This window comes from Sander lucioperca, chromosome 3 (genome assembly GCF_008315115.2).
Source record: "Sander lucioperca isolate FBNREF2018 chromosome 3, SLUC_FBN_1.2, whole genome shotgun sequence".
Classification (NCBI taxonomy): Eukaryota; Metazoa; Chordata; class Actinopteri; order Perciformes; family Percidae; genus Sander; species Sander lucioperca.
This window is the reverse complement of record NC_050175.1, coordinates 34,629,401-34,654,960: the sequence shown is the minus strand read 5'-3', so window position 1 is coordinate 34,654,960 and position 25,560 is coordinate 34,629,401. Positions and strand designations below refer to the sequence as shown.

General features: G+C 38.8%; 1 protein-coding gene across 3 annotated transcripts in view; it reads left to right on the top strand.

Annotated features, from left to right (window-relative positions):
• Positions 1–6,534: 6,534 nt before the first annotated feature.
• Positions 6,535–25,560, top strand: part of LOC116045188 (anoctamin-9-like) — a 35,920-nt gene continuing 16,894 nt past the window's right edge. The window contains exons 1-8 of one of the 3 annotated variants that reach the window (XM_031292708.2): positions 6,535–6,803; positions 13,228–13,291; positions 15,332–15,471; positions 15,608–15,747; positions 21,113–21,162; positions 21,358–21,416; positions 21,875–21,954; positions 22,073–22,207. In XM_031292708.2, coding sequence (XP_031148568.1) covers positions 6,783–6,803; positions 13,228–13,291; positions 15,332–15,471; positions 15,608–15,747; positions 21,113–21,162; positions 21,358–21,416; positions 21,875–21,954; positions 22,073–22,207 — 689 coding nt within the window. In that variant the 5' untranslated portion in view covers positions 6,535–6,782. Of the gene's footprint in view, positions 6,804–13,227; positions 13,296–15,331; positions 15,472–15,607; positions 15,748–21,112; positions 21,163–21,357; positions 21,417–21,874; positions 21,955–22,072; positions 22,208–25,560 lie in introns of all 3 variants that reach the window. The other 2 variants (XM_031292709.2, XM_031292707.2) reach the window with 2 other exon arrangements.

Genomic DNA, 25,560 nt, shown 5'->3' with positions numbered 1-25,560 from the left:
TCTTAACTAAGGTAAGAGCAGGCTTGGATAACAAATTTATAGTGGTCATGACTTTAATTTTAGTTATCTGCTCTACCTCTGGGTGGATTATTCATCTCAGGAATACCAACAAAAAAAAAAGAAAATTCTAGCCAAGTCCTACTGTAAACAATAAACCAAAACAAAAATCAGATTTACAAAAAAATAAATAATAATAATAATAATAATCAAAAAAATAAAATAAAAGGGTCTAATTCACAAACAAAATAAAAAGTATTTTTAAAGGGTTTACCTACTGTCTTTACAAACTCACCCAAGGTTATCTACGTATTTATTTTCTACTTTTGCTAGTGTGAATAATTCACACAATACCTCTGTTGTAAAGTTGCTAGAACCTACTTGTATGAATGGTAGCAACACTCCACTGATTCGATGACGTGAATATGGGTCATCTGTAGATGGATATATAGGCTGTTTTGTTTTCAAGTTTAGATGTAATGCTCTCAATGCTGAATATCATTTTATGATTAGGACATCAGAAAAGGTGGGTAGAACAGAAAAATGAAGGGTACAGATAAAAAACACAAGTTAAAAAGACAGAATTAAATGTTACTTCCTTTTTTGTGTAAAAAAAAATATGCCAGGTAATACATTATTAATTCATTAAAGTTACATATGGCTCTTGTAGCTATACTTCAAAAATCTGTTAATTGTAAAGTTAACAGCTCTTGTATAGCCTACTTGGAGAAAAAATGTCTCTAAATGTTTTCCTCAAAGGACATAGCTTTATTTATGGGTAGATTTCTCAAAATATTTATACAGAATTTACCTACATGCCTGTGGTCTTTTGCTAGGGGTTTGTTTTTTCTATTGCAGAGTTTATAACAACTTTCTAACTAAGTGTTTAGGGAGAATATTGTGTATTTTTCCAGTTTTTCAGGTTATACCTGATATTGTTCTATGTATTTTGTCTTAAAAATAGTGTGAAACGCAAGGCTCTGTTTCTGCTTGCAAAGAAAAATAAAACAGAATTTTGCTTTTTTCAAGAATGTCACTCAACCGCCAATGATTGTAATTTTTGGAGGTCACAGTGGGGAGACAACATCTGGTTAGCACATGGATCAGAACACTTTGCTGGTGTAGGAATCTTTAGGTACAATTTTAATGGAAATATTCAAAATACCGACTTAGACTCTTCAGGGCACTTTCTCATAATGGTAATTACCAAAAATAATCATACAATAGTCATTAAAAAACATATATGGATATAACTCCTCTGTGGAGAATAACATGCTTCTTGATACCATAGAGGATAAAATATCACACTGGTTGAACAAATACCCATACGCCTCTTTAATTGTGGGAGGAGATTTTAATATAGCGATGAATAATATGTTAGACAGATGGCCACCAAGGAGGTCAGGGTCTCCTAACTCTGTTAAATTGTCTCATGGATAATTTGACCTGGTCGATGTTTGGAGAGAACAGTTTCCAAATGACAGACAGTATACCTGGTCCAATAAGGACTGTTCAAGACAATCCAGAATTGACTACTGGTTAGTTTCCAGATGTTTAACGAGGAACCACATTTCAGTCAATATCAGTAACACTCCATTGACCGATCACAAAGCGATTTACCTCTCAATAACTGTCCTCGGATCAGTCCTCTGGCCCAAAAGCCTCATTTTGGAAACTTAATAGCTCCCTCCTTGAACATGATCAGGTCAAACGAAGAGTCAAGCTTATATATAAGTCAGCTTATGTGACAAATTGGGAGCTTCTAAAATATGAGTTGGGAAAGTTTCTCAGGAGGTTTGGTGGTGATTTGGCCAAGAACAGACGAGCAGTTGAAGACGAGGTTATTGAGAAGCTAGCGTTTCTTTCTCAACAAGAGTCTCTATCTAATGAGGAAAGATGTGAATATACGCAATTACAAAATAAATTAGATGACATTTATGAATCAAAAGCTAAGGGAGCCTATATAAGGTCAAGAAAACGATGGATGGAAAAGAGTGAACAAAACTCAGCCTACTTCTTTAGACTTGAAAAGAGTAGCGATTTGTCCTGGCTACTGTAGATCAAATTAAAGTGGAGGGAAAAATTATTAAAGATCCAAGAGAGTAAGCCATCCACTGCTATAATTTCTGTAACAATCTATACACATCTAATTACTGCGAGGTAACAACTAAATCATTTATGGACTCATTAGCCATTGTAGAATTATATCCCCAGAAGACAGACTATTGTGATGATAGCATTGCACAAGAGGAGGTTTTGACGGCGCTTAAAAATCTTAAAAACAACAGGAGCCCAGGGTGTGATGGTATAAGTGATGAATTATTGATGAATTACTAACTCCCTTTCTGGTAAAAGTTTTCTCAGAGAGCTTAGAGAAAGAAGCTCTTCCAACAACTATGACACAGGGTGTCATCACATTGATTCCGAAACCAGACGAGGACAGAAACTGTCTTGAGAATTGGCGTCCTATCACTCTCTTAAATAACGATTACAAACTTTTTGCATTAGTTAATAGACTTAAAGAAGCGTTAAGACTCTATTATAGATGAATCACAATCTGGGTTCATGAGGAAATGACATATTGCAAATAACATTAGATTAGTGCTGGATTTATTAGATTATAATTATCTTATCACTGACAACAGCTTCATTCTGTTCCTTGATTTTTATAAGGCATTTGATTTGCTTGAACATAGTTTTATCCTCCAAACGCTTAAAAAAATTTGGATTTGGAGATGGCTTTTGCAGAACTGTCAGGAAACTGGGAGTAGTGCAGTTAAATTGAAATTTGGTACTTGCCCTAGATTCAGAGTGTCACGTGGAATCAAACAAGGGTACCCAATCTCCCCATACTTGTTTTTGATCGCCTCTCAACTCTTAGCTCTACATATCTTTAACAGCGCCTTGGAAGGGATAACATTGGCTGAAAGAAGTATCATCCTTAGTCAACTGGCTAATGACACAACCATCTTCCTGAGAAATGCCTCCCAGATTCCCCCTGCGATAGAGTTGTGAAGCACAGTGTTTTGGTGTCAGCAGAAAGACTTCTCTTAGAAAACTGTACAGTGGTACCTCTGTCTGCATTCCACCAGACAATCTTGGATGAGCAAGACCAAAGAAAGGTCACTGTAGTCATGCCACTATGCACAGTGGATGAGCTCTAGGAGACTGTGATGTTGTTTGCATGGAATGCACATTTTACCTTTGTGGCAAAGCCTGATAAAAACTAATTGTTGAAATAAATTGTTTTGTGTATCTTTTTTACATAACATTGGCCATTGCTAATGACATACACAGTAATTAATTTAGCATACTTTCATTAAATAAATCAATTCAAGCTAAAAATTTAAGAGTCTACAATTAGGCTATACTGAGGCCCTGTTTACACAATGACGCTCGCGGGTGAAAACGAAAAAATATTTTATCGGATGTACCTTTCGTTTATACGACGACGGCGTTTTTGGGGCTTAAAAACGCAAAAAAGTGAAACCACCCTCCAGAGTGGAAATCTTAAAAATGCTCCACCGTCGCGTTACCGTCTAAAGGGTAAAAACGCAAAAGCCTGAAGACAGCGGTGTGGAGAAAGACGAGAAAAAGGCGTCCAGGTAGTCTGTTGTTACGGAGTAGGCTACAGAAATTATAGGCTCCTGTTATCTAAAAGATTTTCAATGTAATGGCTCAATATTTAAATGATTTTGACAATGTGGATAAGGTTGTTATAGTTCGATGACCATATGTAGGCTATTCATTTGAGCCAGAGTAGGCTACAACGTTGCGGATGAAGAAAAAGAGAGAAAGCGAGTGCCAGCGGGCAGAGGAGGGTCTGCTTCAGCCTCCTCTGCCCGCTGGCTGCTGCCACTGAAGGGCTGCGAGGCTCAGGATATTGATAGTGCTCCCATGGGCGCTGTGCTGTGGCTTATCACGGTCGACTGTGCCGGTCATCATCAGACAAACATGCAACTCCACCTCCTCGTCTTTCCAGACAAGCTTTTGTTGTTCGCTTCGACATGTTTTGGTTTTGCGCTACTAAGGAGAGAAGTAGAAGGAAGATTCTACGTAGGCGCGCGGCCTTGGTGGTGTTGTGTGGCAGTGCCACCTAGCCGCCTGGCGTGCATACTACATCGAATTTCACACACTTTTGCGTCACCATATGCACGCAGACTTCCCCCCCACAGCTCTCGTCTAAACGCGGAATAAAAAGTGAGAACGTAACGCCACTTTTGCGTTTTCTCTTCAGATCGTTTCCATCTAAACATAGCCTGAGGGGCCATCCACATGGAGACGCTTTTTTGTGCAAACGCACATTTTTAGCATTGTTTGGGCCCCTCGTCCACACGTATCCAGTAAACGCACTGCCTGAAAACGCACTCTTTTGAAACCGTATTAATAGAACACATTGCTGTGTGCACCGGTGAGGTACGAATAGCATTCATTTCTAATTGCACCAGGGTACGAATAGATCTTCTAATTGCACCAGGGTACGAATAGATCTTCTAATTGCACCAGGGTACGAATAGCATACACTGCTTATTGTACCAGAGGTGCAAATAGCCTCATCCAAAAATAAAACAATTAGGACTTTATACCAAAAATATATTGTTACTATTCCTTATATAATCCCATATTGGAACAGTTTAATAGAGAATGTCCCTTGGAAAAACGTTTGGTCTTTGCCTTTCAAATATATGCTTACTAATAAAGTGAGAAAAGTTACGTTTAAATTAATTCACAGATTCTACCCAGCAAAGTGTGTGCTTAAGCGGTATAAACCAGATATTGAATCTGAATGCTCTTTCTGTAAAAGGTCAGATGAAGATATTTCCCATTTATTTTGGAAATGTCCCTACACAGAAAAATTCTGGTCAAATGTCCTTGAATTTATCCAAACCAATTTCATTACGGATTTCTCTTTTTGTTTTAAGGATGTTTTCTTTGGTGTGGTTGAGCTTAAGATGGATAAGGAAGGAAAATATTTCATAATTAATCTTTTATTTCTACTCGCTAAATATCACATCCATATATGTAAGTTCAGGGGCTCTAAACCTTTATTTCCTGTGTTTGAAAATGAAGTCATTGAATATTTGGACTCTATAAGATATTCAAAGAACTGTAAAGCTCTGAAGACTGTGCAGATATAGTCAACACTTGTGACATCATGGGACTGAATGATATTGGAACTCTAACTTTTAAGTGATGCTATGAATTGGACTGCTTGTTGATTAGCCTTGCTGGACTTTGCAGACTCCCTGGGATATGAATTGCTTATGTATTTATTTTGTAGTTGTGTGTATGTGTACTTGTATGTGTTGTTTGCAAATGCTTTCAATAAATGAATTGGGGGGGGGGGAAGTAACGCTCAGCCATTACCGGAATCTTCTAATATCCTTCACTGGTCTCCGTCCAGAGCAACGGGATCTGTTGGTACATTCTATATATGTCAATGCTAAATCCAGCTCTTTCATCCCTGTTGCTCAGATGTCATTTGGAATCGACATCAGCACACTTCAAGTGTCCGCAGGGAGACAGAGACCCTCCCCTATATTGTCTCATTACAGAGCACAGAAACGGAGATTCCATCCACAACAACTTCCTAAATTATATATAGGCTATATACTATTATTGTAAAAGTTAACTTGAGTGATATTAACCAACGTTATAACATATTAACGGCGATGATTATACTGTTAACAGCGTGCCGCGGAGAAAGAAAAATAAAGCTTTCATGATAAGTCCTACAATAACTACGATCTAAATAGCCTAGTTAAACATATATTTGTCTTACAATGTGTTACATAACATACTCCACATGAACAATAGCCTACTCACGTTTTCCTCACGAAGGCACAAACCAGACAATAATGAAGAAATGGAATAAGGAAAAAGTCCGCTGTCTCTGTAAACAGACATCAAGCGCAGTGCCGCTCTCTAAACATACAGTATATCAATCCGCACTGTCGCAGTCTACCCTCGGGGGGGCGTGGACAGGCTTCCCAGGCTTTTCCTTGTTGATTTCATCCATAGTCATAGTGTATACAATACAAACAGGTCAAGTACGCCTGGGGAGATACAAAAACAAAACAAATAAAAGGAAAGAAAACAACTCTATTTACATAAAGCATTTGAATAGTGTGTGTTCTAACAGCCTTCTTATTACTGTAACAGGATATAGTAGATATATAGTGTTTAATGTGAATGGACAGCTCTATGAAGTTATTTTGTTTTGGAATTTGGTCAAAATTAAAATCAGGTTGATTAAATAAAATTGAGAGGTGAGATTTGTTGTCAAAGTTAATGAAACCAAAAAGTACATTTTCCAGCACAAGGAGAATTTAGGGTAAATAAGATCAGCTAAGTATCGAGACAGTTTACTCCAAAGTAATTTAGTATGAGGGCATAACCAAAATAAATGCAAAAGAGTTTCTCTTTGATTCCCACAGAATGTACAGTTCATCCATAGTCTTTTTATTGTCACGTTTTGGCTCCAGGTGACGTCAGCGGCTTAAGGTGAAACGGCACACCTTTACCTGTACACGCGCGCACTCAGCAGCAGTCACCTGTAGATATGCGGAAGTGAAGCGAGTAGCACAGATATCGAAGAGTTGACATGGATCTATAATGTGAGATGTAGGCTACATGTTAAATGTTGATTTGTGGTTGGTTGACTTTAATGATGGAGTGACGAGTCATACGGTCGGACAGAGCAGCAGCAGGGAAGACTTTTCTTGTTGGATGAAGGATACTTTTCTCTAACCGAACGACACATCCATACTGGAACAACTTCCAACATGTTCTTCAAGACTGTCGAGGTAAACACTGGTTCTCCACATTAACTTTCATTTTGCATTAGCAAGTGTTGATATAAACTACGGAGCCTACACGGACATCAATGCAAACGTAGGTAGTTCATTATATTGGACCTAAGTATTTACTGTATTAGCCAACAGATCTACTTCTTACATACTTCTTACATACTTTTACTTATACTTTTACTACAAAACATATTCTGATATGTTATAAAGTGTGCTTAAACATATAAAAAAAACTGTTTTAATGTATATGGATGTATTTCTCTGGAAAAATGAAGTTGTCTCTCTTAATACTGAAAACTGTTTATTATCTAACAGTAATAAATCAATATCAAACAGCAAATTCAGACTGCTTGAAAACTCCACAGGCCTAGGCTTTTTATTTTCTACTGTTTTTCTTTATGTTATACCCCAACCACTTACACTAATTCATATCAAACAGAAAGAACCAAAATCGTATTAACACTGTTGGTTTTTCAGCACAGTCTCTCAGGTTTGTCCAAGACACTAAACACATTAGGTGGGGATTTTCCTTAAATGTTAGGGTTACTTACCTTTTTCAAAGTGAACAGGAGAGCTGAATCCCATGCACACAGAGAGTGCACACTCATTGGCTTCTGTCATTGTATTCATTAGGACAGTTTAAATGTTCCTGTGAATAAATCGATTTTCATCAACATTTAATCCTAAAGCAGTTTCAGAACATCTGCATCAAATGTCCTGTTTCTACTTCACATTTGGGAATGACCTGGCAACACACATGTAATAATTAATATTTCTGCATCATCATATAGTCATCATATAAGTAGAATAAAGCTGCAGCTTGGGTACTTTCATAATCAATTAACCTGCTGATTGTTTTGGTCTATAAAATGTCATAAAATAGTGAAAATTGACTATCACAACTTTTTCAAAGCCCTAGGTGAAATTTTTAAATGTCTCAATTTGCCAGACAGTCCAAAATATTGAGTTTAATATCAAGAAGAGTAAAAACACAGGAAATGTTCACATTTTAGAAGCTATGCCAGAGACTGTTACAAAGGATTTAAACAATAAACCTGCCATCAAAATGGTTGTGGATACATTTTCTGTTGATCAACTAATTGATTAACCAGCTAATTGTTTTAGCTCTTCAGGCTAGATAGATGTTATTTATTGTCCACAAAACTGCATGCAGTGTAGCTCAATATTTGGTAGGCACAATTCAGAAATGCACAATTAAAAGTCTTTTAGACAACACAAAGCTATGCTTCCTGCATTCTGAAACAACAAACTCCCTGGAACTCCCCACTCGCATTCCACACTATAAATATCCATAGTTTCATACACAGTCACACAGTCACCTTCTCAATCTTCTCATAATGTAGTCTGACACATATAATAACAATCTGAGGCTGTCAGTGGAAAAACAAGCCCTTTTAGTGGTTGTACATTGATGGTGCGCTTTTGCCCTATAGGGTTACATTGCAGCCTGTTTTAAGGCTGAAGTGCTCTTGCTTAGTACTGACAATTTCAAAATATGTTGCTCCCATTAGACACTTAGACACATAAACATGGGAAAATAGTGTCTTGGTTGAAAATTAGTAAAGTTTTTCCATAAATTCAATATACAAACCAATCCAAATTTACCCCACAAATTGAAATACACATACTCTTCATAGTGGTACAAACATACAAATATTGTGAATGTTAGAACATGTTTAGTTCTTCCAGGCAAAGGGGCCAAGGTGGTTCCAGGGGGTTATGTTTGTTAAGAATGATTAACATTATATTATGTGTGTTTATAAATAAAACTAATCAACTAAGCCGCTAGTGTCTGACAGCAATTTACTACCGAGCTGAGCGCAGCTATGAAGGACATTACGTTTCAATAGCGATGGGACGGGGAACGGCACGCGTTTGTTAACTAAAAATGTTGTGTTTTTGGGGTGATGAGACAATATATGGCAGAGTTATTGGTCCAAAAAGAAAAAACTAAAACTGCGCCGCAGACAGTGTTGGGTGTAACGCAAAGTAACGCGTTACAGTAGTGTATACTTTTTCGGGTAAAAAGTAGTGTAACTACTACTACTGAAAATTTGGTAACGAAACATAGCTCATTTTTTAATTCGGCGCAACGTTACTTTTCCCAGGGACATTTGACAGCAACACTACCTTCTCAGCTGCGCGCTCACAAGCTCCACACGGGACGTGACAGCGGCTGGTAGCAGAGTTATCATGGCAAGCGAGAAACAGCCAAAGCTAACTTTTGAGAGCGTTTTATGCTTCGTGGCTTTTTGCTGGATGGCGCTCTGAGCCAGGCAGACACAAAGCTGACAACCTCACAGATGGATGTGGTGAAGATGGCCTCATACATGCAGCGGACCGCTGTTGACTTGCATGGACATGCAAGGATTTCCTGTGACTATCACTCTGTCACTCTATGAGTAGCGAATCCAGTCTGCAGTGTCGTTCAGACACTTCACTGATAAACCATAGACTGGCTTTATGGTCAAAGATAGTTTTTGTATAATTAACTTCAGTCTCTGTCTTCAGTCACTTAAAAGTAACGTAAAAGTAACAAGTAAAGTAAAAAGTAACTTTCCATAAGGGGTAACTAAGTAAAGTAACAGATTACTTTTTTAAGAAGTAACAAATAACGAGCAAACACTACTTTTTAAAAGTAACTTCCCCAACACTGGCCGCAGATATGGAAACCTTTTCGGATTGTAAGCGGACAAAAGAGGTAAGCTGAAAAAGATGAGTTTCACTGAAGAAAAGAAGTCATGGCTGAGAGTTGCATTAGCGTCACCAAGTGATCTGGAGTTGCTACACTGTCAATTATGGGCTCTCCCATCAGTCTCACTCAGGAGCGGTTGAGTCAAGTCACCCAATGGCGCAGACACCCAGTTTGGCTTGATATCAAACTGGTTTGAAAACTTTTACATAGGCCCAAATGTATTGTGTGTGTGTTTGTTTGTGTGTGCGCTTAGTAGGTCAGAAGTGAAACCTGTTTAAAACCTGTATCACTGGGAGCAGTGAAGGTCACACCCTCACTGCAATATATCTGGACCAGTATCTCATTGCTCTTCCAGAATAGAAACTACATTTATCTGTCTGCTTATCTGCAATGTAAATGGTATGGGGGCAGTTAAAGCTGTGTGCCGCCCACGTGTGTTGAACAGAACAAATCAGAGGGTGCGGGTGGGAGACAACAGCAGAAAACAGACTGAGGCCTAGTCCACACGTACACGGGTATTTTTATAAACTGAGTTTTTCCTCCTTCGATTAAAAAAATAAAAATCGTCCACACAAGCAAGGTTTAAAAAAACCTCCGTCCACATGAAAACATAAAAACATGTTATCAAGTGCTGTCAAGAGCATGCCAAACCAACAGGTGGCAATATAACCCTAACCATTAAGCCATGTTGGCCAATCAGAAGCCTGAAGTTCCCGTAGAGGTCTGACCGTCTGACCGGGTCTCGTCCAAAACCAGTGACGATGGCGGCGAGTTCTGTGTCGTGGGAGTGTAGTCATAAGCAGTGACTTGTGGAGTATTGCATTCTGAAAACTCTGTTTTCACCCTGGCAGGAGTTTTCAAAAAGGTTCGGATTCAGTGACATGATACTGCGTTTGCGTGTTGACGAACAGCCTAACCGTATAGAAAAAGCTACAGTTTTGAAAATACCTGTGTTCGTGTGGACAGGGCCTGGGAAGCTGAGCGTGTTGGGAAGGTCTGGACGTGCAGCCTGCTAAATGTCTGTTAGAGAGGACCACTTCTGACAGCTGCTCTAACAGCTGTGAACAACCAGAGGATTATTTAAGATTTTGCAATTAGACTGGTTGAATGTTAATTGAAGATAATGTTATTTCACTTATCACACATACCAACAGTAACTGCAGATATTTCCCCATACACAGTTCACAGTGTTTGAACACTGATCCATCTTGCTGGTACAAGCAAGGATATATTATTTTCCCCCAATAAAATACAAGAAAGAAAACAGAAAAAAGCTAATTTCTAAATAATGTTGGGTAATCCAGCACTTCATTTAATAAAGAGCAGCCAACTTTTCTAACAATAGCCACACGTAATATAATGGACAATACTGACAAATAGTGTGACAATAACTCAAAAGTTTGCAGTATATATTTGCTAATATTAGCCACCACACACTAACTGGTCATACAAGACCAAACAAGGCAGTAAAGCCCTTTATTTTAGCAAGAGTACATTTTATTGCTTATGAATTGAACTTTTTAGTTGAGGGAATGAGATATTTCAGTACTTACACAGCTAGCTTTAAATGGACCGAGGAGCAACAGAGGGCTCATCATGCCTTTTATAGAGATCTTAAAGGTTTCTTGTAATCTCCAGCTCACTATTTTAACTCCAGATAAGATGATTGTGACCAGTAATATCAGAGTTGAGATAACTCCCATATTCTTAATTGTGAGAGGGGGAGGACCCCCAGACCCCCCGCATTAGTCACCATGCGGAAAGGGAATAAATACTTTGTATTTGGTTGAATTGTCAGTGCCCATGTGTAAAATCTTTTCTTCTGCAAGTCTGAGCTATTATTAATAACAAAAACACTAATAATAAAAAACACCCCCATTCCCGTGATCCGTCCAACCCGCCCCCCCCTCTTTGACCCCCTGATGGGGGGGGGAGAGAATGTCACTCTTGCCTGTCTTCAAAACTCGAGATCCCTGGATCAACAATGTACCGATTGGCTTGCACAAATCTCTCTCTTTCTCTCTGTCTTTCGCCGATGTTTTTATGTTTGAAAAAAGGATCTTACTCTTTAACAGAAAGGTTGACCTCCGTAAAAATCCTTTTCCTTAATGTTGTCAGACACTTAAAATTATCTGAGCCTGTCAATGGCAAAACAAGTACATTTGTGAACGTAAAAAAGGTGCACAATTGCCCTATAACTTACATTGTAGCTTGTTTCGCTGACTGCCAACTGCAACGATCTTGCTTAATACTGGACCAATGTCAATGATTGTTGTTCCCATCAGTCACTTAGACAGAAAAACATACGGTGGCGATAAGTCCTCCACAACAGATAACAGGCTTTCTTCCTGTGGCTCCATGTTTAGCTGCTGTCACTCTAGCCCACCTAGCGCTATTGGCTACTTTAAGCGTCAATCAGTATCTGAGACAAGTCCCTCCCTAGCTTCGTGTTTTTACCGGAAAGACTGTATGTAAATATGCAGAAGCAAATAGCGCTCTGACTTCTGTTTCACAAGGCCTTTAAAATGAGTTGGAAAGCTGACCGCAAATAATAACTTTACTTTATATGCTTTTAAACAAAAATAAATGTTATCCCCTCATCCTTAAATGGTCATAAATCGATACTAGGGTAACCAGTACCTTGTTTACTGCTGAACCTGCAATGAATCACTCAGTGATTTTACATGCAGTTAAAAAAAAAACGATTATATTCAGGTAATGATGCCCCGGTTTCTCAAACTCCATGTATACACCTTACCCCGGTTAAAATCGGAGTGCTTATAACCCAGTTAACAGGCCTAAATAAATTCTTTAGTAACCGGGGTATTCGTGCATGTATACACCTTAACCGGAGTAAGGTCGGGTTAACATCTTTGCATGCTTCGTAGATTAAAACTGCCCCTACTTACTCTACCGATGCAGTGGTTTTTGACCCAGAAATAATCAGTCAGTGCTGTGTGTTGCTACAATACAACAAAACAGTGTGGTCCGAATCAGCGGGCCTACAGTCCAACTGTTTCACTCCACGCTGAGACAGCATCAGACAGCGGGAGAAGGCTTAACAGATTGTCCATTTCCAGGGCTGTCAAAGCTGTATCTCGGCAAAAAAGTGGAGGGACCGAGCAGCTCCCAAAACGTTAATGTTTGTTAGCTAGCTTGCTAATTCCATCCAACATGCCTTCATTTGACATTGGTTACAGATAATGAGCCGAACAAAGTTGTCAGTCATCTGGCAGAGTGTGACAAGACTGTGTGAATGAAACATTAAGTTGTTAAACTGAGTTCATTTACAAATATGAAATGCAGAGGAGAAGAGTCTGTCTCTGTTGGTTATTTATTTGTGTTTTAGAACATAACAGCTGTGAAAAATCTAGAAAATAAGCTTTATTTCTCTCATTCATAGCTCATGCACTCTCTCTCTCTCTCTCTCTCTCTCTCTCTCTCTCTCTCTCTCTCTCTCTCTCTCTCTCTCTCCGCTTGCTCTAGCTTACAGCGCACTTCTTGTACACATTGTTATTTCTCTCTCAAAAGTTAGTCTCATTTTAACTGAAAGTTCAGAATATGTCGGGGGCAAAATGGGTCTGGATTTAATTACAATTATCTGTAATATGACACTATCAAGTCAGTATGGTAAAACAACATGCTTGTACTGTACTGTGTATGTAGATTTATTGCTTACCTCATTTGTATGTGTGTGTGTTAAAGGAAAGCATTGAGCTGTGCGATGGACAAAAGGACAGTTACAGCACTGATCCTTTACTTCCTTCAACGGTAAGAACACACATCTCTCTCCTCCAGTCCACTTTTCATATTTAAACACGATAACTGTAGATATACCTCATCAGTAACATGCAAACAAAGAGTCTGTGTCTGTGTTAGACAGATAAACCTGCATGCTGTCAGACATGAACAGACGATGTTGAAACCGTAAACCTGTTCATGTAAGCTCTCTCATTTTCATCTAGTATCTTGTGTAATGGGTTTGTTAGGTGTGCTCACTCCTGTAACACGATGTGGGCTTTATTTGTTAAGTAAAACCTAGTTTTGCATTGCCAGACCTATTTCCACAGCGTTGTGGAAGAAGGTCTGGCTAGTCCACACAACATTCCGTGATAGGAGAAAAACGTGCTCTGGTTTATTGGCATTTCTTTAAACCAATCATAATCAGTGAGTTTAAAGAGTAGAATGCCAACACAATGAAAGTGGAAAGTGAGGGACATCTGGTCGAGAATGAGGGCCGGCGGAACTTTCGGTGGCACCAGAACAGTTTTTTTTTTTAAACTGTGGTGCTAGTTTTTACTATATAAATAAAGTTGCTTGAGGTCAGGGCTCTGTGTAGCCCAGTCAAGTTCTTTCACACCAAACTGGGAAAATAAGGATTACTTCATGGAGCTGGAAACTGTCTTCTTTCTGTTGTCACGAAGTCGTAAAAAATATAGACAATGAAATGTGGGTAACACTTTACTTGAAGGTATCTACATAAGAGTGACATGACACTGTCATGAACACATGGCACTGTCATGACACAGTTATGACACAAGAACCCTAACCCTAACCATAAGTTGTCATGATAAAAACCGAATGACACTAAAAGAAGCGTTGCGTCATTAATGTTTATGACTTGTTTATAATGTTTATGACACGTTCATGACAGTTTCATGTAGAGATGGCCTGATACCATTTTTTGCTTCCCGATAGTGATTCTGATACCTGAACTTGACGTACCAATCCAATACCAGTGTGTCATATATTTTATTATGTTTTAACAACTGTATACTACTATCCCTGTATGGATGTGATATTATTTCTATCTTTGTTGTCAGTCTGGCTCAGGTTAAACTCTTTGTGAAACATGAACAAACACAAACAATGAATGCCACAGAAGTTTCTTTTATTATGCAGTTTGACAGTCAGTTATAACGGAAAAAGAACATAAAGAAACTACTTTAACGTATATTTTCTTTAGGGCTTTATTACATGGTATCGGATCGGTGCATTAACTCCAGTACTTCCTGATACCAGCGTTTTAGGCAGTATCGGAGCATCTCTACTTTTATGAAGATATCTTCAAGTAAAGTGTAACCGAAATGTGTCCACATACATAAAATGTTGACAAAAAATTACAAACAGGTATTGACAGAAAACAGGAACATTACAGGAAGATCACTGTGTCACATATACGTTTTTAATGGATTTAATGAACAGAGTAGGATACAAGCTAAAGATCCCCATCATCATGTTTTTTTGCCACTGATTGTCGATTATCGATGAGCCATATCAGCCGATAAATAACCAATACGATTGTTTTTGTTGTTTTGTTTTAGCAACTGGTATAGCTGTATGACAGTATATTTGACCTATTTCAGTGTATTGGGATCTTGACCAGTTTGCAATGAATCCTAGGCAAAGTCAAACTTGTTGGTTTCTTTTACTGTGAACAACATGCTTTAACTTAGTCTGTTTAATCAACAGAGCAGTACAATGAGACGGGATGATAAGCCTGTGGGGAAAAAAAGCTGTTTTTGTACCTGGTCGTTATGCACTTAATACTCCTCAAGGCAGCAGGTCAAATAGACCTAGAGTTTTTAACCCTGATGTAACCAAAACCAGTGAGTTTCTCATACAGAATTTCTACAGTGCTCTGTTAAATAGTTCTGGTCACCATAGACAGCTGGGGGTAAAAGATATCTGCTTTGTTTCTTTTAGTTGAACAATCTGAGTATAATACCTCTTTTGAGCTGCTTAATGTAAACAATGTAAATATGTCGTGTGTGTGTGTGTGTGTGTGTGTGTGTGTGTGGGTGGGGGGGGGTTGTCTTTGAACAGCCCACCCTGAAGACATTTGACTATGTACTGGTGGCCCATGTGGTGAACGATGACACGGACCAGAAGGCTCAGAGACAGAGAGCCTTTATCCAGCAGCTAGAAAAGAAAAAAATCTCTGTCACTGTGAGTCTTTTCTATCTTCACTGACCAACATTTCTTCAAAACACCCTGACCTAACACATTACGTAATATAGTGGGAATGATTGTATGAATCAAATTAGACAGAATTTCACAGAATGTGTGTGTTTTTGTGTGTTAGCGGATCTTCCATGATGACAAAGTGTTTTTCGGTCTCCGTGCTCCCAGCGAGATGTTTGAAGACTACCAGTACCTGCTCAAAGTCTCAGACTCCTGCAACTGGTGTGGAGATGAAAGGGGCTCCGTCACACAGAGTACCAGGTATGTACACACATACTGTATACACTAGGGGTGTCACGATTTCGATTTTAAATTGAAATGAGCTTTCAAATTTCGACTGTTAAAATCAAAATCAGAATTGCCACAGGGCTCGACAGTAATGGTTGCCCAGTTGCCCTTGGCAACCAGATTGAGTCAATTGGCAACCGTTTTGTGGTCTCTGGTTGCCCCCTTTGGCAACCAATTCAATTTCAATTCAATTTTATTTATAGTATCAAATCATAACAGGAGTTATCTCGAGACACTTTACCGATAGAGTAGGTCTAGACCACACTCTATAGTTTACAGAGCCCCAACAATTCTAGTAATTCCCCCAAGAGCAAGCATTTAGTGCGGTGGCGAGGAAAAACTCCCTTTTAGGAAGAAACCTTGGCAGACCCAGGCTCTTAGTAGGCGGTGTCTGACTGTGCCGGTTGGGGATATGATTAACAGTGGCAATAATAGTCACAATAAAGATAATGGAACAGTGACTACAAATGGTAGTCGTAGTAGTTCATGTCATAGCAGGGCACTGCAGGGCGTTACAGGATGTAGCGTGGCACAGCAGAGCATAGCAGGACGTAGCAGGACGCAGCAGGGTCCCGCAGGATGCAACAGGACACTGCAGGGCACCGCAGAGCGTAGCAGGGTGTAGCAGGGAATGCAGCAGGACCACGGCGACAGCTGCAACCAAGATCTTGGTGCCATCCTAATCCAAGGAAATATGCTGGGCGAAAAAAAAAAAACATAAGGACTCCGGGGAGTGAACTCCCCAGAGCTAGGTTAGTAACAAGCATTGCTGGGACAAGGATGCACACAAATGGAAAGAGAGAGGAGAAAGCAGCTCAGTGTGTCAAAGGAAGGAAGGAAGTCCCCCGGCAGTCTAGAACTATAACAGAATAACTTAGAGAGAGGTTAAAGAGAGGAGCCTGGTCGGGCTAGAACTCTCCCCAACCGGATCGGGCTGTACTGGCCTGCCTCCCTCTACTTTGATTATATTATTGATTATATGGTAGATTAATCTGACGACTACGAAGAGAAGCAGGTGGGCCAGGCTAGGCGGACGCTGCAGCTCCTCACTCACTAACTATAAGCTTTATCAAAGAGGAGGGTTTTCAATTCATTCTTAAATATGGTGACAGTGTCTGCCCCCCGAACCCAGACTGGGAGCTGGTTCCACAGGAGAGGAGCCTGATAGCTGAAGGCTCTGGCTCCCATCCTACTTTTAGAGACTCTAGGAACCACAAGTAGCTCTGAATTCTGGGAGCGTAGTGCTCTAGTGGGACAGTAAGGTACTAAGAGCTCTTCTAGATATGATGGTGCTTGACCATTTAGAGCTTTGTAGGTCAGGAGAAGGATTTTAAATTAAATCCTGGATTTTACAGGAAGCCAATGCAGAGAAGCTAATACAGGAGAAATATGATCTCTTTTCTTAGTTCTTGTCAGAACACGCACTGCAGCATTCTGGATCAGCTGGAGAGTCTTAAGGGACTTATTTGAGCATCCTGATAGTAAGGAATTACAGTAGTCCAGCCTGGAAGTAACGAATGCATGGACTAGTTTTTCAGCATCGTTTTGAGACAGGATGTTCCTAACCACCTGTTCAATATTTGTGTTTGTTTTAATATATACTGTAAAAACAAATCAAAACTGGAAATTTATTTCAAAAGAAGTCAATATTATATTTGGTTGTCTCCGTAAATTTTAAAACACTACGTTCATGCGCAACACAACATTTCAGCTTTTGTGCGACCGCTTTCCACACATGCGTTTGCAGTGAAAAGATACAGGCAACGCAATTTTCTGTTCACGTTACTGGCGCATGTTAAAATCCGGTGCTAATATGGCACATGTACCCGGTATCTACCAGACGAAATAGCAACGCGGATATCGGTGCCTCACTACGGTGCCACTCAGCTAAATGTCTGCGCTGCTCTCTGATGCTCCGAAACCCACGTTAGAGGCAACAGAAACATCGCTGCATGTCACGCTAGTAAACACTAATAACACGTTAACGTTACACAGCAGGTAACATTAGCCTACCGTCAGCCGATTTTGCCGTGGCTTCAGCCCCGACTGTTTTGAGTGTAGCCCCAAATGTATTTTGAAAAGTTGACTGACAAATGTGAAACTGGATAATAGCCTATGTAAACCCCTGAAATCATAAGTTGCCTTATTTCATTGTGCTAGAACTCATGGTAGAACTGTAACTTTGTCCAGTTTATTTTTCCGAGGCGAATAGAACGGGCAGCTATGTGCAGGGTCTGACCATCATGCCGTATTTGTTGCTATCACCTAGCAACCGTCTCTAAGTGAGGAAAGGTGTAATTCTAATACATTGATGCCATCAACACAAAGTTTAGGAGGGCAAAAATGATTTAGTTTGAAGTTCCCGTGACGTGACGTTTACAGTCTATGGTTCAGACTCAAATACACGGAGTTCTGAAGCAGACCTGTAAAATAGAGATGTGCAGCGCGCTATCCGTGGTCTGTGCAGATTCAGGTTTGTAATGGACGCGCTCTGCTGTGGAGATGCTGCGGCAGATGTGTCACGTTTGAGCTCCGTGTATTTCTGCCGTAGTTTCAGTTTTCCACCTCCGATGTAGAGCAGCGTACAGCCACTTCCCTAAACTTTCGCTCATTCAGAGACCAGAGTCTCAAACTGGGCTCTGTGTGTGTATGACTGTATCAGCAGAGCAATCACGTAATGCACAGCAGACTATGGTACAGGTAGATTATTTTCTGAAATATAGTGACTTTATTCTTTTAATAGCCTATTATCACTTTATTTTTCTCAAAATATCACGACTCCTCCAAATCTCAGAGAACACAGATATATTATGAATGTGCACAAAGTTTTGAACATGAGCAGAAATCTTGCTCCATCACATCTGAAATATTACAGTCCAGGGGTTTATTAATTCATTAAAATGAATTAATGTATCATTGAGGTGAATAATTGTCATATGCACATTTAAGGAGGTTATTTCCTCAACAAAAGATGCAAAAGAGGAGGGAAGAGTAAATGATGCTAGGCTACATGTGTGCTGACTCAACTCAACTCAATGATATAATTAGAAAAGCCCATCTACAGGAGAATAAATAGATGAACGCAATACAGAATACCCGACAGCCTTACTGCAATATATTCCATTGTGTTTTATATTTGGATTGTAATCTATGTTTCTCTTTACATAAAGCTTTTTCCAGCATACATTGATTCAGAAAAAGATATAACTAGGTGCATACCAATTCACCAGAATGCAGGAAATGAAGTGTTTAATGCTATAAAAATTCTGGGGGTGGGCCCCCAGACCCCCTCCGCATCATAAGTCACCAAACAAATCTGGAAACAAAACCTTGGCCGTTGGGTTGCCATGCCAGTTATGATTAGGCCAAATAGTGATGCCATCTAAATAACATCTACAAATTGGTCAGCTAAAATTAACATACACTGGTTATTAACAAACTGGGCAAGCCAATTGTTGTTTTGCATTGCATTCAGTTTATTTAAATGGGTCCGGACGAAGTCCTAGAAACGCCCCTGCTGTTAGCTACAGTAGTAACTGGATTAAACACTGTTAACATGCTGACAGCTAAACGGTGTAAAAGTGTCTGCAACAGTCTGCCGCTAAAGCTATGAGCTAAAAGACATAAACTAGCACTGGTTACTGTTGTTGTTGGAAAGACAACACAGACGGGACAAAATGTTGCGTTTACTGGTAAACTGGTAAACCTCATTCAAAGTTATTGTAAAATACCCTTTTCTCATTTTTTTGTTCTTCTTTTAACAGCAATTTACTTGTGAAAGAAGTACTTATTGTTAAAAGTTATTGTTATTACATTTTTAATAATCATTTAAATTCCCCCCTTTTTGGTGCTAATCCAAAAATGTATCCGAGCCGTGTGTTTTGTGATCCATTGCACCCCTATTAGAGAGGGATAGGAAATTATATTGCAAGCCATTATCTCATTGTTTCATTATTAAAATGTGTGGTATAGTTACATAAGAAATGAATTGCTCCAAATATAGGCAGTTTAAAACATGGCAACCGTATTGTCAATTTCGGCAACCAAAAGCTGATGCCTTACGGCAACCACCTTAAAAAGTTTGCGTTGAGCCCTGTGCCAATTTTTTTCTCTCTCCACTCCTGCCTACTTGTGCAAGTTTGATGAAAACAACAACAGACACAGCGTAGCTTACCAGCTGGTAGCATGCAGCTAAAGACACAGGGTAACGTTAGCATACCGGTACCCTGCAGCTGCTCTTTTCCAGACACCATGCCCACTGCCAGAGTCTGAGATAACGGAGAAACAACAGAACTGGAAAATCCTCCAGCTTACCTAAAGTCACTGTATAAACAAATGAGATTCCATGGTGTGCTTATGTACATCTCTGTAAACTAACGTTTATAATTGCACTTCGTTAATTTTGAAAAACTCAAAACTGTTGTTGCAAAGTACCCTTCTGCCATCTTGTGGCTCTTGTTGTGGCATTGTTGTTACTGGTGGAACACAACAATACAATGGTAAAACATGTACAGGTAGTTCCATATGAATTCATGAATATGTAGGATATTACTACTGTCACAACTTCTCCTTTTGCTTTTTATTAATCTCGCATTGCCTGACCGGTCCACAGTGCTGACAGCGCTGGAGTAAGCTGGAGAGCCTGAGTGGTCAAATCAGTGGCTGTAGAACAGTTTAATTTCCTATGATTTCTCACATTAAAAGTCCCCCGTTATTTTGTTATTTAAAAGCTTTTATTATGAAGCAGCAAAATTAGGAAATTTTGGGTCTTCATCAGTAGCAACTTAACGCGACTCCTATAAGTGAGCATGAAAAGTTAAATAAAGCAGATATAGAAACTAAACTTCAAACCACAGTGATAACACAGAGATAACAGAGATTGTTCGGCTCCCATCTGTAGACATCCTTATGTCGGCACACACACAGACTGTGATCTGCGCTTTTTTATCAGTTCTTGCACGTTTCTAATGAATGATTTACTGTATATGTGAATGATCATATGTAAATATATATTTGCATATAGAGCGGGGAAGTCAGATCCAATCACAAGTGGTCACTGAGGACGCATTTGGAGACATTCTGTTGCCATGTGTGAATACACGTACTTAGAGCTGTCCACTTGTGATCGGATCACTCAGGATGTTTGTTAAAACCAGGTCAAAACAGGCTCTTAGTTTAGTTTTCATAGACAGATGGATTCACTGATTTTAGGCTGCATGATGTATGTGTATGGTGTATAACAACTTTGCAGTCAAAATACATCACATCATAACCTACTCATTCTGATCCAGCCAATACAGTTTCTTCACTTTACTTGAACTTTTTATTATTTTTCCAGAATCCGAATGGTCAATTTCATCCTTCAACATACCTACATCAACACAGGAGGTGAGTGTAATTGATTTAATAGAATTCAGTAGTATCATCCCTAGCTTTGTAGACCTTCAGAAAACATACAGCAGACATAACAACATATTATCCACTATTATCCAACAGGCAGCCATGAATATTGAGTATCGAACATGTTGTGATATGAGACAAACAACAGCCTCTCATGCAGATATGTTCTGTTTTTTCTATCAGAAAACCTGGACGAGCTGTTGATGAAGCATGTGTTTGAAACCATGTTCTGCCTCCATGAGGTGAGTAAACCTTTGACTGATCTCATTAAACTGCTGGAGCTTTTACACAATCAAGTTTTTTTGGCTCAGATCCTTTAATATTGATTATCTGCTGATACAATACAATCTGATACTTACACAGCTGCACACAGTACACTCAACTACAACCTGAACATGAGATTAGATATCACTTAATTCCTCCTGAAAGAATTGTTTGTGCCCAACATGCTCAGAATACACATTCAAAGACATGACATGTTGATTAAATATGTGTCTGAAAAACCCTTTTCACAGCTTAATCCAATTACTTTGATTCAAAACGATTATGGTGTTGTTATATCAGTTTAAGTAATTCATTTGAAATGAATAAAAGTGTAACTCAAGGCTATCGTTTTGCCCAGGTGTTGTAATGTTGATGTGAAAGAGTGTAATAGCATATAGGATGATGTCTGTATGTTGTTTTTTTCCATGATTCTCAGAGAAAGAAGCAGAAAGATCTGAAGAAGAAGTGGGCTCGATGGTCGGGTCTGTTTACAGAGCAACCATTTAACGATGTCAAGTCAGTTCCTTATAGCTTCAGAACTTGCCTGAGAATTCTCATGTTTAAATTGTATTCACTATCAAAGTAATCCAGTGATTGATTACATCATGTCTGCCTGTGTGTTTCTTTCCTGCAGGTGTTACTTGGGAGAGAAAGTGGCTTTGTACTACTTGTGGCTGGGCTTGTATACCAAACTGCTGATTCCAGCTGCTGTTCTGGGTGTTATAGTGTTCCTGTATGGACTCGCCTTTTTCAACACCAACCCTCTCATGTGAGTCAGATGCTGTTGAAGTTATATGTGGTAAATTATATAAAATACGGAAAACACTGATTAACTGATTTGTCTTCTAAACCTTTCTCTTAGAAGTTTGTTTGTGCGGATTTTCGAAGTCAGATTCACCAAACTCTCTTAACTGGACATAGTCGTTTTAAATTTTATTATTAACAAAATCCACTGCACTAACATTGCCATATAAGTATTCCTGATCCGATCTGTGTGTGGGAAAGTTTCATTTAATCAAAAATGTTACCAAAGAATAAAAAGAATAATTTCACTCTGCGGAGCTTCAAGTCCTGCTGTCAGAAATCAGCAGACCAGATTTAGCAGTGTTGAGGAGCTGAAACAATTATCATATTATCATATATATAAAACAGATATCTTATTATATCATATAATATTAAAAGTACTGGTGTAAACAGCATGTGTGTGACAGATATAAACAGGGAAATGTTTGACATGAAGTTAAGATGTTAAAATGTCTTTTCGGAAGCAAAGCTGTACATGATTATTTATACGACAGTCAATAAGATATTAGACGGTAAGATATTACAGCCAGTAAGTAATGCAACACTGTCAGGTGTTATAACAGAGGATGATATTACAGCCTACAGGAGGTGCTGTAGTCAGGACCACCTTCGTCGAGTCACAAGACAAGTCCAAGACAAGGACTAGTCAAGATTGAGTCCAAATGAGAGACAATCGAGACAGAGACAGAAAAAAAATCCTTTTCAAGACCACTTACCTGTTCATAATTTATGTGACAGTATATCTAGTCTATGCTGTATATCTGAAATGATCATTTGGCATTATTATTTGTCATGATCAAAAAACAAGTGTAGATCAAATTAGGTCATATTATTTAATTTAATTATAGCAATTTTACTTCAGTCACCAAAGCTGAAGTGCAACTTCACATTTTAGATGTTGAGTCTTTTTATTCTGGGGTAACAAGAGCATTCTGGATTGCCAATGGAAAATGTAACAAGTAGCAAGCAACACAGGTGTCACAAAAAGAAATTTACATGTTCCTATTCTTGAACTTATTACTTGTCCTGAAGAATCCATAGTGAACGTGGTTGCCAAAATATAGTGGCCAAAATGAAAATGAATGATGCTTCCGTGTGTGCGTGAATGCCATAGATTCTCCTACAATACTCCTATGGGCCACATAAGAACAAATCTGTTTGAGCGACTGGAACTTGCATGAGGTCCAATATCTCTTGACTCCTGCCTCTCCAACAAGTATTTATGCGATAAGTATGGGATTTCTTACCGGCTGTTTCTTACATTCTCATTCCACAGAATCCTAAGAAGCCAGCTCTTCCCGTTACAGTTTCTCTCAATCGCTTTGGCATAGTCGTCAAATTACTATTCAACTTTGTCAAACTATATGACTATTTATATGAACATTAGGTCAGTTGTTAACATGACTATAGTCATTTATAATTGATTTGGCACAAAATTCACTGAGTGAGCCTTGCAGGTCAAAATAGTTTGCATTCATTTGCTATTGAATCATAGCAAATGCAACTGTGCGCATGTTCATTGTGTAAATCCCTACATGCTAAATAGAGCAACAACAATCACAACAACCTGTCACACATATATTAGATACATAATAGTTATATGATATAAGCTGTTTGTTTACCAATCCTAAATCCCACTGAGGAGTTCCTTTCTGCATGAAGATGGAAGGTATATGATGACTGTCCTCACGACCAGTTGGCCTTACTGGATGCAATGGATGCTGGTTGTAAGGATATCACAGCAGATTGTTGTAGGGGGTGGCTGCATCATGCCAAAAGATATTTCTGTCGTTTCATTGCAAGGGAGGATATCAGGTGTGATGTCGATGAAATATTGTGGCCAGACAGAGAGGAGAGATTGGATGACCCAGGAGATTGATACATTTGCAGCATTTGTTTTTACACATATTGTACAGTAGTTCCTGATAATTCTGCTGTTTTATTTTTTTTTCCTGTGCCATACTACAACAATCAAAAAACAAAAAGCAAATGATATGACAGTATCACAGTAGCAGCTCCCCTATGTCTTCTTCTTTTACAAACCGGTCAAATGGCCTCCAGATTTTCTCATACACCCCCAATTCGTCTCTCCATTGACATACGACGGTCAGGTATATTACTGTTGTATTTATTCAATTTAACAGGAGTTGTGTATGTCTGCATCAGCCAATTATTATGGAGTAGCTTTAAATTAGAGTTTGATATTTTTTTTCTGTGATGCATCACAAGTTTTTTTCCAATTGTTTTCTGAAATTTACTAAGTCAGCCCTCCATGTCTCACGTCTAACTATCGATGTTTCTTTAGAGCCAGATGCAAGCCAATTATACAGTATATTGATGAAATCAAACCCCTCTCATTGCAAAAGTTCCTCACGTCAGAGATATTTAAAATAATATTTCCCTGGAATGTCATACATTAGAGAAATTTCTTCAAAGATCATTAGAATTCCTTCTTTAAAGAGGTTGCCTACTTTACTTATTCCTTTATTTGCCCATATCATGAATCCTGCAGCCAGCTTGCCTGGTTTGAATGAAACATTGCCCCACACTGGACTGAATTGTGACAGAGAGTCCAATATGTTCATATATTCTTTTACCTCATACCATACATTCACCATATTAAGAACTATAGGAGGAGCAGTATGTATTCTTAAGTACTTCAGCTTGGCTGGATGCAGGTACAAATGCAATTGTACCTTAAAGGAGCATGGCTCTATGTCCATCTAAGAATGAGAATCTCCAGAAGAAAAATAGAACATTATAGTTCTCAATTGTGTTGCTAAGTAGTACCAATAAAGATTTGGACATTTCAGCCCCCCAGTATCAAGTGGAAGATACAGCAGAGATAAGCGGATTCAAGGACATTTCTTATTCCATATAAATCTCCCGAAGAGTGCTGTGATTTTCTTAAACATTCCTGCGGGTGGCGCGAGAGGGATATTTTGAAATAAATACATGAATTTAGGCAATATGTTCATTTTTTAATATAGTTATTCTCATTTATATAGTTAAGGACATCCACCTTTCTATAGATTTATGTACTGAGTTTATTATTACTTCATAGTTTGTTGCTATAGTTTCTAAATGAGGTGTTATTTTGATGCCCAAACATGTAAAATTAGATGAGATCTTGAAAGCAAATAGGTATTGGTTTATATATTGTCTTTCATTTTCATTAAGCAGCATTAGTGATTTATTTTGAAGCATTTCATTCATATCCGAGGACACTACCAAAGATCTAACATTGCTGGTATGGATGTTGTTAATTGTTTTAAGAATAAAATTACGCCGTCAGCAAAAAGAGCTATTCTATAATCT